Source organism: Drosophila gunungcola, chromosome 3R (genome assembly GCF_025200985.1).
Source record: "Drosophila gunungcola strain Sukarami chromosome 3R, Dgunungcola_SK_2, whole genome shotgun sequence".
Classification (NCBI taxonomy): domain Eukaryota; kingdom Metazoa; phylum Arthropoda; class Insecta; order Diptera; family Drosophilidae; genus Drosophila; species Drosophila gunungcola.
The window spans coordinates 16,215,471-16,227,835 of NC_069139.1; the positions used below are offsets into that span (position 1 = coordinate 16,215,471).

The following is a 12,365-nucleotide window of genomic DNA, read 5'->3' on the forward strand; positions in this document are numbered from 1 at the left end:
AAACACTAAAAAGATTTGTTTGTGGCCCTTGAATCAAATACAGGACGTAAGAAAGCGTAGTTTTCTAAATAGAGTAGAAATCTATATATTAGATAAAATACTCAAAAAAATATAAGAATTAGTAGTGATGCTCGGTCATCTCTATAATTCTAATTAAACGATTTAACCTAAACAAACAATTTAAGTTACCACATTTTTTTTTGTTCGAGACTTAATATTTTTTTGAAATTTAAAATTCATTATGTAATTCAAGTTTTCATATAAGTCCGAATTTTCCAGCAGTGAAGCTTGAGGGAGTATACTTCCTTGCTCGTAAAACGTTTAAATGAATGAAAAGCAATATGTTGCCGGCTGCAGATGACAAGCAAACAGCGTGGCCAGGATGCATCAGGGATATGGCTCTAGCCCTCTGGCTTGAGGTCTCTGTAAAATATTTACCAACCATCAGCCGCTGTCATACTTTTTTAATTGACTTATCAATAATTCATGCAGCTCTCACACACAGAGACACACACGTGAAGGACCAAAAGAAGTGGGAGGACAGAGCCGAGAATGAATACTCATAAATACAAATGAAGTCAGAATGCAGTGTGAATGAATAGGATGGGAAAGGGTGAGGGAAAATGGAGATTGGGCTACGGAAGAGGTGAGTTGTATTTGCAACACTGTTTCCAGGTGCAGGTCAATGACCCTCAGACCCTTGCCATCTTTTTTTCTTCAATTGGCATTGCATTTTGATTAATTTAAGTCTCCTAGTCAGTAATATTTTTCATTTTCAACTGCAACTTTATCTTCCCTTGCCCTGGATTTTTCTCGCATTTTATTTGGCCTTAAACTACAGGAGGTTGGGGTAAAATGCAAGTGGAGCCAAGTGATTGATGCATTTTTAATGCGAATTTCCGTAGGAAAATTTCCGCAGTTAGACGGCAAAAAGGTTTCTAACACTTGACAGAATTTTATTGCGTTGTGCAAATATTTGCTTGCTTATATTTGGCTTATTACTTTATTAGCATTGATTAAAACATAAAAATAAAAAAATATTTAAATAATGAAAATATGCGTTAGATGTTTACATCCATCATGCAAAATTCCTTTCCTTTTTTTAGTTTAAGGCAAAGTTATAAAAATAAAATTTTTAGTGTATGGTAATGCTCTATCACTTCCTGCTTGCAACTTTAACTTTTAACCAAGTTACACTTTCACCTTCAGCCAACTATTCAGCAACCTGTGCGAAAAAGAACTTCAATAAATTTTATAAAATCACGCGCACATAAAATCCATAATCGCAGTAGAAATAAGAAAAGTAAAACAAAAGTAAGAGCATTTTTTTTATCTGGAATAAAATCAAATTTAACGCATCGTTCGCTAGTAGTAGTAGTAGTAGTAGACACCCTTTTTTTAACCCCCCTCCCCAACAACGCGATTTGTGAGCGTGTAAGGCCACGTACCCACTTGACATGAAGGCAGTGCAGCGAAGCGAACGATATCTGGCGCGGTGGTTGGGTGGTTCGGTGGGGTGCTGAGGGGTCTGGGTGGTTGGGCACGTGCCGCGCGGATTACGCGTGGCATGCTGCTGCGAAGAAATATGAAAGGAAAGCAGCGTGAAATATGTGTAGCATAAGACAGGGCGCATAATCAAAATGTAGGCAACAACCACAACAGAAGCAGCAGTTGCACCACCATTGGATGCACATGCCACTTACACAAGTGCAAAGGCGTCGCACCACCTCTCCTCCCCACTTTTTTTGGGCTTCATAAAGCAGTTGGCTGCCCCCCATTTTTTTCAAAAACAAAGGGCGCCAACAAAAATCTTTCGCCCGAGCTGCCAGTTGATGTAGCGCATCATTATTTCAGGGGTTTTGAAAGGGGAGTGGTGCTTGTATTGGGCCAGCACTCGAAATATCGATCATGATTTCTATTACAGCTCGCAATAAGGCGAAAGTCTTTAAATAAATCAAATGAAAGCGAAACACTAAAAATAGGTTTTAAAAACCAGATATGTATTTTTGAAGGTATGTTCATAAGTAAATTGAATAAGGCTTCAGTAAACTTTAATTTTAGAAGGAAATAATAATTGTAAGTAATTGCTATTTACACTATTTGTTTACCGCAGGACATATTAAAACAAATTTAGACAATACAAATTTCACGTCATAGTTTTTTTTTCAACCAATTGTTGTTATGCAGTACAGTAATTTAAAAGCTAAATTTTTGGGAAAATTTTTCTCAAAAAATTCTTTAACTCGACAAAACTAATACAGCTTGGTCCAAAGCTTCCCAAGATATTTGCCAGAATAATTGATATGGACCTTGCTTATGTACATAAATGTAAATTTTAGCCCAAATTCTAGTACTCTACTTAGAGTTTTAGCTGCCAGTCTTACTTTGCGCGATTCTTCAACTCGTGCAATATTTCAGTATGCTGGATTCCGCCGTATTCCCCAAGCTGTCACTTTTGTCGCATTTCGCTGCTGGGCCAACTCTTTTTCGTTTTCGTTTTTGCTTACTCCTTTTTTATTTTTATTTTTGTGTATATTTCGGATAGAGAAATGGAAATGGAAGCTGTCACTCACCTCTTCTTCATTGCTGGCCGTGTTCACGGAGTCCATGCTCTGCGAAAGTCCCAGCGGGGCCAAAGCCATCTGATTCTCCATTACGGCGTTGCTGTTGCTGCTGTCGCGGCTGCTGTTGCTGTTGTTCAGGTTGTTGTTGCTGTCGCTAACGGCTGATGTTGCTAGTGTGCCAGTTGCTGTGGCTGTCGCAGCGGTTCCTGTTGCCGTTGCTGAGGGGGCGGCGCTGGTGGCACTGCCTGCCGGCGAGGGCGTGGTCGGCGCGGAGGCGGTCGCGGAGTTGGACTCGTGCGAGTGCGATTCGTGGGCGGGACTGTCCGGCAAGCTGCCGCCGCTGGTCGGCACCGCAGCAACGGATGTTGCAATTTGCACAGCCGCTGATGTTGTCACTGTGTTGTTGCTGTTGCTGCTGTTGTTGTTGTTGCTGCTGTGCTTACTGCTGCTGCCGGTGCTCAGCAGGATGTGTTGTTGTTGTTGCTGCTGCTGTTGTTGCTGGGGTGCGTATCTGTGCAGCTGATAGCCTCCGTAGTGGGCCAAGGATTGCTGCTGGGCCTGCTGTTGCTGTTGCAAGTGTTGGTTCAAAAGTGCTGCTGCTGCCGCCTGATTGAACTGGGCCAGTCGCTGCTGTTGCTGCTGCTGCTGTTGCTGCAACTGCGGGGAGGCGGCAACTGCGTAGGCAACCTGTTGCTGCTGCACTTGCTGCTGCTGTTGCTGTTGCTGCTGCACTTGCTGCTGCTGCTGGTGGTGGGCGGCGACGGCGGCCGCGAACTGCGTGGGATGGGCGAAGCTCAGCTGGTGGTGGTGCGGATGCGAGATCGGATGCGAATGCGAGATCTGATGCGAGTGGGCGATCTGGTGCGAGTGCGAGATCGGGTGACCTTTGACCGAGACGGAGACGGGCACGGGCACGGAGACAGGCAGCGGCACGGAGACCGGAACGGGCACGGGAACGGTCACCGGCAGCACTGAGACGGCGGCGGCACACTGGCGCTTGGGCGACGGCGACAACACCTGTGGGGCACTTGCTGGCGTCTGCGGCAGCGTCGGCCTGCGTTTTATCGCAATCGACGAAATGGTGATGGCTTTTTCAAACACCGCCTGCTGGTTGTTGTTGTTGTTGTTGCTGTTCGGGCTGTTGCTGCTGATCTGATTGATCGGGCCAATCGAACTGATGGGGCTTATCGGAATCGGAATCGTATTCGTATTCGGATGGCCAATGGCTGCTGGTGTCGTCGGCGCTGCTGGCAACAGGTGTTGCAGTTGCAGTTGCGGTTCGGCGGCTGCTGCAGCGGCGGCGGCGGTGGCGGCTATGAGCAGTTGATGATGGCTGCCCAACAGGTCCTGGTAGTTGGCTATTTTGACGAATCAGTTGAACTAGAATGAAAAAGAAAACAAAAAAGTATTTAAATTTGTTTGTTTAAAATTGAATTTCTTATGATTTTGTCACATTAATACTTATTTTTGAAAATAACTAAAAGAATCTTAGTTATTATAATTCCTAACAAATAAATTCTAAAAACCCTATTTTAATTTTTTAATATTTTTAAACAGTCAATTAATATTTTTAAACTTCCATTTTATTACATTTCTTAACCTTAATTGATTTTTTAAAATCGTATCACTCGTGTGCTAATTATTAAGAAGTAATTTGAATGAGTAGTAGATTTGATACCACAAGTCTAGAAAATTTGTTTCGCTCTTTGTAAAGAAGAGCTAGAATTTTAGCTTTGAATATAAGTCAATTATTTGAGCAGCGTTTGAGTTATTGTTTTTTCGCATATACAAATAATATTTCGATATGTCAACATAATGCAAATGTTTACACGGGAGCCAAATGGGAAAGGGTAGAACGAAGGTCTTAAACAACACTGCATAAATCAAAAGCAAATATGACGACAAATGTGTTCGATGGAGGGTGAAAAGAAAAAGTGAGTGCCAAACATTGAGACGAAAAATATACTGAAAATTATAAAAACGGAAAGCTTCCCTATACGCATTTCATGATACTACATCAGACCAAACCATTAAGGTTTAAGTGGTCAAGGTCCAATTTGAACAACAAACAAGACAAGTAAAATTATTATCAACTTCTATCCCTCACCAAGTTGATTTAGATGTTTTTCGAAGAAATCTGCATTTTAGATTGCAAGCACTGACAAATATGCAAAGAATGTACAGGCAGTGGTCAGACCAGCAAAACACAGACTGCTCTTGTTGTTTCTTGCAGTGTAGCACACACTTACTTACTCTTATCATAGTGAGACATCAGTAGCAACAACAAGGCCAGCAGCTGGCAACTCCATTGCGTAGTGGGTACGAAAAAATTTAAATACATAGAAGCAACAGCAGCAAAATGGGAATAACAGCAACCGCAAGGCAAACAAACAAACGAAAACCCAGATACACTCGCACACACTCCAGAATCCACATGAGAGTGGGTTATGTATCTGAAACAACTTGAAAATTGAGCTGACAACAAACCGAAATTGTATTACAAACGCTCGCTTGAGCTGGCAAAAATATGCACATAACTAAAGCTCAGATCTCGAGGATATGTTTCGGGATCTATATGCATATGGATGTCAGTTTATGTGTAAATATATGCGAGGTAGAACACAAACAAGGCTTTCAATGCGGATTATAATGGAGCAAGGACAGAATCGAAGCCCCGCCCCTCTTTACTCTCTTTACTTTTTCGCCTGTGAATTGTATCTAGCACACACATCTATATCTTTCACACCCATCTATGCAGCTTGTACGGATAATTTCAGATACTTTGCATATGGCAATTTATGCAGAAGATAAAACTAACTTTCGACTATCTTAGACTTCACCAGCTTTCCGGAACAAAATGATTCAAGACCTAACACGAATTTCATTTGACCCCCAGTAATCAACAGACAATCGATGATTTGGGGATGGCAGCAGCACTAATCCTGCATGATTAATAAGAGATAGAAACAACCAAAAGCAACCGCACTATGAATATTTAATAGACAAAGAAGCACAGATGTGTGTGGGCTCATATGGATGTATTTTAAAGTGTGTTCGGTATAGAGTAGCGTGAAATTTATGGCCAAAAATTGCGGACATACTGCGATTAATGAGCGGACAAACAGGCGTATGCGCAATAACCACAGAGCATGCGAGGCATATCACAAAAACATATTATATGCTTATGTGCATCACACATATTTGGTTACGCAAATGATATAAATGAAATTGATTTCCGTAAAGGCAATTAATTAATTTTCGGAGCTGCAATAAATACGAGACTGAAACAACAACTTGTTGCCGTAATTTGTCGGATCTGATAATGCGATACAGTGTGTATAATATAAAATAATTGAATATTTTCCAAAAGACCTAGCCTTTGATTTAGCAGTCTCTCTCTCTCTCTCTCTCTCTGAAATCTGAATTCTCAATGCACTTTTGCAGCAATAAATAAGTGACTAACACTCTCAGAGAATTGTTTACATAAGCAGCAACAATAAGGCAACAAATTCTAACAAAATACAATGGAAAAAGGCAGGGAAAATCGGGAAAGGTGAGTGGCGATGGGCGGTGCTCAATGGCAGCCAGAGAGTAACAATACTGACGCTGACTATCTACCATTTTGCTGTTGTTGTTATTGCTGCTGTGTCCGTCTATGCCATGCCCATGGAAATTAGTCGGTAGAAATGTGAAAAAAGTGTACAGAAAAGGTCGAGCGAAAAAACAAAAACAAAAACACAAAACAGCGAGTCATAAATATTGCTAATGAATTTCCCGCACGCTTTGCTAAGCAACAACACCGAACCGAACCGAATCGAGTCGCTGTTTTAACCAAGCTGGAACGGAAGTTGGGAGCGGGAGCATTTGTTGTTTTGGCATAAAATAAATATAATTAAATGTAATTTTTATAATGACAAATGCTTTGTTGTCTGTGGCGCGCCCTCACCGAAGGGGAAGTTGGTCTGAGCAATTAAATCAGCTCTGCGCACAAAAAGCGTCCATGCAACCGTAGCGAAATCAAAGTTTGTGTGTATCTCAAAAGCAACAGCGGAATCTAGAGCGGCTGTCCGGCTCGAAAGTTAGGTTTACAGATCAATTTTGGTGGATCGGGAAAAAAACCAAAACTGTGTTCGCCCGCTGGCAAAGTCGATTTGCCTGCTGCTCGCTCGATTAGCTGGCAATTGGATGGGGCCAGGGCCCTTCACTCCCCGCTCAATCAGTCGCGATTCATTGTAGAAGATAGACACACACACGCGGGCTAATAGATGCACGCCCACGATCCTCAGGGGCATTATGATGATGATGATCGGCTGGCAAACGAGTTTTGCCATAAGCACAGAGATGATTTTGGCCAGATCACTTGTCAGCAACTGAAATCACAATTAGCATTGCTAATGCGTGAGGATAGACAAAGCCCAAAGTACTCGGATCTGTAAGTACGCTGCAAGTATCTGCAGCTCCCACGTGAACCGTTTTTTCGTAGATTGTTGCGCATTCCGCTCGTTGACGGCACTCGAGATACACGAACTGTTATAGATATACTCGTTCATCTTGCCGTAGATGCAAATGTATCGTGTTTCGTGTCAAATGCCCAAATTTGTCAACATCTCGTCGTGATGATGATAAAGATAATATGGGGGCTATTACTATAGAAGAGCCTAGAATTGGATGAGCTGACACGCCTAGTGGCACTAGAATAATAACTCGTCTCCTTAGGCCAAGTGGTTCGGGCCATAAAAATGTTTTCTGTCATTGTTATTGCTTTTAACTCGCTGTGCGACTCGATTGCCAGTTGCATAATTAATATTTAATAAGCCAAGTCAAGAGCGTTGCTAAAAGTATTATGGAGTGAAATATTCAGTTACATTCTCATTTTTATTGTACCTCTTTATATCTACTTCTCTTAATACACATCCTTCTCGGGTAGGTTAGCTTAAATAACATAAAAATGGTTCCTTTATTTTTTGTTGTGAAATTTATATTTGAGTATATTACCTTGATGCCAATTAACCTAAATATATTTAAGCTCTATCCATTTTTTACGTTCACTTGAGTTTTGGTATAATTCAAGCAAAATTAATTGTACTTTTAAGCATTCTAATCCCTTTTTTTTTCAAGCGACATTATTCACAAATGGAGTTGATATTAAATTACATTCTCTTGCCGTTTGGCATTTAAGTCCGCTGCTAAGCTTTACTTTTGAAAGACTAATTCATACTTGGCTTATTCCAAGGTTATATCCGCAGGGCAAGATAAGTTCGGTTTGCTTTTCAAGTTCTCCCACCCGAATGTTTGTTTTCGTTTTCAACTTTTCCCTTGCCAAAGAAACAGAGACAGAGAGGAAGTCTCGGTTTTGGCTCGTTGCGATGCTTATGTGCCGCATATATTATGATGCTCGAGCAACATTTTTTATAACTTGGCATGCTCCAATTCTTTGGTGCAAGAGCCCGGCTCATGCCTCACGGCAGACCGTCTCTATTTGCCATCGGCTGGGGGATTGGTGGCGGGGTGTGGGTGGTGTATTGGAGAGGTGGAATCTTGAGGATGAACCATTCCAAATGTGTGCGCAAGTATCTACGAGATAGTTTGTTCTGGCCAACTTTTCTTCCGCCCTGCCTTTGGCTTCGACTCTCTATATGTACGGCGATATATAGACATGAATACAAAAAGAAGTGTGTTCTTCTTTCGTTTTTCTGAAAATTACAAAATCCATTAAGTTGCTTGCACGCAACTTAAACATAAATCCATCATACGCCATGTGGCACACATACAGAGAGGCAAGGACAAGTTGCAAGTAGAGGGTGGTGTGTAGAGGGTGGTGCGGGTAGTACACACAGTATAGCATGCACCAGCCACGCCCCCTACTGTGCCGCCCCTCTGCTGATTCGGCTGCTTTTATTATCCACGCCATATTTAATGCACAAACATTCAGACACTCGAGTAGGTAAGTAGGTTGGGCAAAGTCTACATCAACAACTATATCTTTGGCTGTCTATAGCCTCGACTGCCTTCCTTTTCCTTAGCCTGCAAGGCTTTCAATTTAATTTCCTTGCCTGACTTTTCTGTCTGACTGACGAACTTTGTGCTCACACTTTTCGCCTGCCCTTCGATACTTTCCAATTTGCTTTCAATGGACGCAGCCGCCTCCTCGCCGCCTCCCTTTGATGGGAAGGGTATCTTTTGGCTGATAGCCTAAGATACCATAAATCATAGATCCGATTACGCCAAATTGCAAACGTTAATGTAATAAAACCTCGGACCCGAAATTGCCAATGGAGATCGGGGAGAAAGAGGAAAAGATGTGGGAAAAGTAAAACTCACGTCTTGGGAGAATTGAGGCACAGCTAGACAATAGACAGCTCTGTGTGTGAGCTAGCTTCAAGTCTGCAGAATCTAGTTCAAAAGTTCAAGCGAAAAAGCGGAGATTGAAAGACCCCAGAAGACACGATCGCAGAGAAAGGGAGTCGGAATGAGACAGCTCGTTTTGGGACTTCTGTTTTGGGCCAAAACCTGGGACCCACTTCGGGGTATTTATAGCAAGGTCCCGCCACGAGCTGGTCTCTGTGGTTTTCGAGAATGATTTTAGCTGCTTGCACAGTCAATGTCAAGTTGACCAGAGACCGCAAATCAAACGCCAGGCATATGTGCATCAATGATTTTAGTGACGGCGACAAGTACATGTATAGTGATGAGGGGAACAATACGGAACGATTAAGGTGAGGAACTCGGCCCTGGTCGAAGGCAATTTTGTAACCACACCAAACGTATGAAACTAGAACCGATGACAAATGCCCTGACGCCTGACAAATGCCATTGTCGTCGTCTCCATCATCATCAATGTCGGTATGCCTCCCATTTTGCACCCACTGGCCTTTTGTTGCCGTAATCTCGGGCACTTCCATTAGCATTCGCAATTAATTTCCATCTGTGCTGAATTTTTACAAATTTCTAAGCTAGCCCAGGGAACAAAAAACGCTACGGAAATGCGGAAAAAATCCTACACAAATCGCTGGGGAAAAATCTCTAAGCTCGGATCTACAACTTTATATGTCTCTCTAAATACATTTTTTTTTATTATTCCACCAGCTGAGGCTAATTAACATTAATTTTGCATAATTAAAGCAGGCAGAGCGACAAAAGCCAAAAACAATAGAAAGAGCGACCGAAAGTAGTGGGGCCGGGAAAATCGCGCTGAGTAAGCAATGCCCAGATTGTCTGTCAGTGGGTCAGTGTCAAGGGCTTCCCTTGAGAAGTGAACAAGGAAAAGCTTTCCGCCCATCTCAATTTATATTAATTTCCACTGCCAGAGATGGAGACATTAAGCCATCATTTGATTACACAATTATTTTGCATAATTTAAGAGTATTGTCTTTTGGCTTCCAAATGTTGGCATATCGCAAATCCCTGGCTGACCGCAAAAATCTGTGAAAAGCCAGAACGATTTGTGGTTAGTGTTTGACTGGCCAAAAAAGTCTCGAGATGTGCCAAAATTGCAAAAGTCTCGTCGGATACTAAATTAATTTTATTTAGCTAGTCCTTTTGAAATTTCCTATAGATTTTTAGGCAACATTTTATTTATACTTCAAATCGTTTACATAAGAAGGGGATTTCCCATTTTGAAAATTCACAAAATAACACTTTGGGCACGATTTCTCATATATTGTTTCGAATATTGTTTCATACAGTAAACGTAATTTATAAGTTTCAGTCGCAGACTTACAAAAAAGTAAGAAGAACTTGTATTTTGACCGCAACTGTATAAATATGTGCCAACGTCTATGTACTTCCGCTTGGCCATTCAGCAAAAGTGCTCTTCTCTTGCTGTGCATTTCTGAAATTGCCTCGAATTAAGCGCAAAGTGCGTGTGCGTCTTCATCTGTTTGCTGTTCTTTCTTTTTCATAAATTGCTCTTTGTTTATTATGCCGGCCGTCCTCCCCTTTCAAGCCCCTCGTGCCCCCTTTTCATCGCTGACCCGGCTTGGGAATGATGTCATTAATTAATGTGAATGAGTTCAGTATGATGTCAATTAGCTGCGGAAAGCGCACTTGGCGGCAGAAGCTGAAGCAGCGGCTCAGCAGGCAAAGTGCATTGGATAATTTGTTATTAGACAGAGTGCCACCCACACATCGGAAAACCAACCACACAAAGATACAAAATCTTCTCTCAGTTATCAAATTTATCCCTCAGATACGAAATTCACCACTCAGAGACAAATGCAGACACACTGGCGGCTTAAACGATTTCTGAAGGTCTGAAGATTTTTTTATGATTATCTTAAGCAGCTGCTCAGTGCTTAGAAAAAAGTTGAAAGCTTTATCTTCGACAGGCAGAAAACTTTGGCCAAAAGTACTGAACAATAGTTAAGACCCGCTCGCAGTAGCCACTAAAGAAAGAGGGCTGGCGCAATCATTAAAACTCGACTCCCAATGGAAAAAGCCAAGACCAGAAATATAATAACACTAAGTAAATGCAATAAAATGAAAATCCAACTGGGGAAATTTTGCCATGATTTATTGTTGTTGCCGAACAAAAAGTAGTACGGCAAAAACGGAGCAGTAAAAGAAAAGTAAAAGGCATTATGCAGATCAAACTCAAAGCAAAACTTTTGTTAGCTCTGCTTACTTACGAAAACATTTTTGTGTTTTTTTTTTGGCACAAAGAAATCAGTAACTTCGATTTTAACTCACCTGCAAAGAAAAAAGAGAAAGAATTGTTAGTTATTTGTTTATTAAGAGTTTTTACTTAATTCGCTAAGTATACTAATAAAATCTTTTAAAGTTTTCGTTTGACATTTCGAAACCCTAGAATTTGTGGCTACCTAAATTGGTTACTAATGAAGCGAACGAAATATGGAATTGATTTATGGCTCCCAAAAAGCATAAATTATATTTTATTACTTGCCGATTTCTTTTAAGTTTGTTATAGCTGTGGAAATCAATATTTACAACTAATGGAAAATCTGTTAAGCTTGGATGGAAAAAATCAGAAGAAATATAAGAGTATTTGTAAAATTTAAATGGCTTTTCAACTAACACAGAAGCTTCGTAATTTTTTCTTTCCAAAACTTGAAAGTTTTAGCTTAGCTCAGATTTTTCCGTTTTCAAACCCAAAATTGCATGTTCCAGGCAAACAATAGATTGTAGGTGTGGTCAATGATTTAGGGCACTGTTTTTTTCTGCTCTGGCCAATTGTTGCCACAATTTGTTAATGCAAAAAGGCGAAAGGCAAAGTATCGGTCCTACTCCAGCTCCGATTCGAGTTTGGTTTGTGATTTTGCGGTGTGTGTTTGTGCAGCGAAGGCAAAACAATTTCTGTGGTCAAGAGCCTTTCACCAAACAAGAGCAGCCAAGAGGGAAAGAATGAAGTAAAGTCCGAGTTCATAGCTCATGAACTCCCATCCCATTCACCCATTTTGGTAACTCCTTTTGGGGCCGGTCAAGTTATCGCCCCCTTTTTGGTCCGAATAAATCTGTAACTGAGCCCCTTTAACTCTTCGTTATTCACCCTCACCTGGGAAATTTGTTTAGCCCTGCTCCCCTTTTATCCCCGTTTAATGTTGGCCATGGTTTTGTTTTTCATTTCTTCTTGTTTTCCTTTTTTTCCTACACTACTCCTGGTTGCCTTTTTGGGGTTTCCCTCTGGTCGGAAATGGAAAATAATTGGATGTGAGACCTGCAATCAGCTTGCATTCTTATCTGTCAATGGAAAGTCAGTCGGAGGTACAAGAGAGTCTCCATCATGAGGATTTACCTTCCGCTGTCACAGCGCTAGATACAAAATTAGCTCAAAGTGTTCTGCTG

At 41.3% G+C, this 12,365-nt stretch overlaps 1 protein-coding gene across 1 annotated transcript in view; it reads right to left on the reverse strand.

Annotated features, from left to right (window-relative positions):
* LOC128252211 (protein couch potato) overlaps positions 1-3,935 on the reverse strand; it is a gene marked incomplete at its 5' end in the record, with an annotated part of 46,307 nt that extends 42,372 nt beyond the window's left edge. Inside the window, 1 exon segment of the mRNA XM_052979756.1 lies at positions 2,574-3,935. Within this exon segment, the coding sequence (XP_052835716.1) occupies positions 2,574-3,935 (1,362 nt within the window).
* Between the last annotated feature and the right edge of the window lie 8,430 nt (positions 3,936-12,365).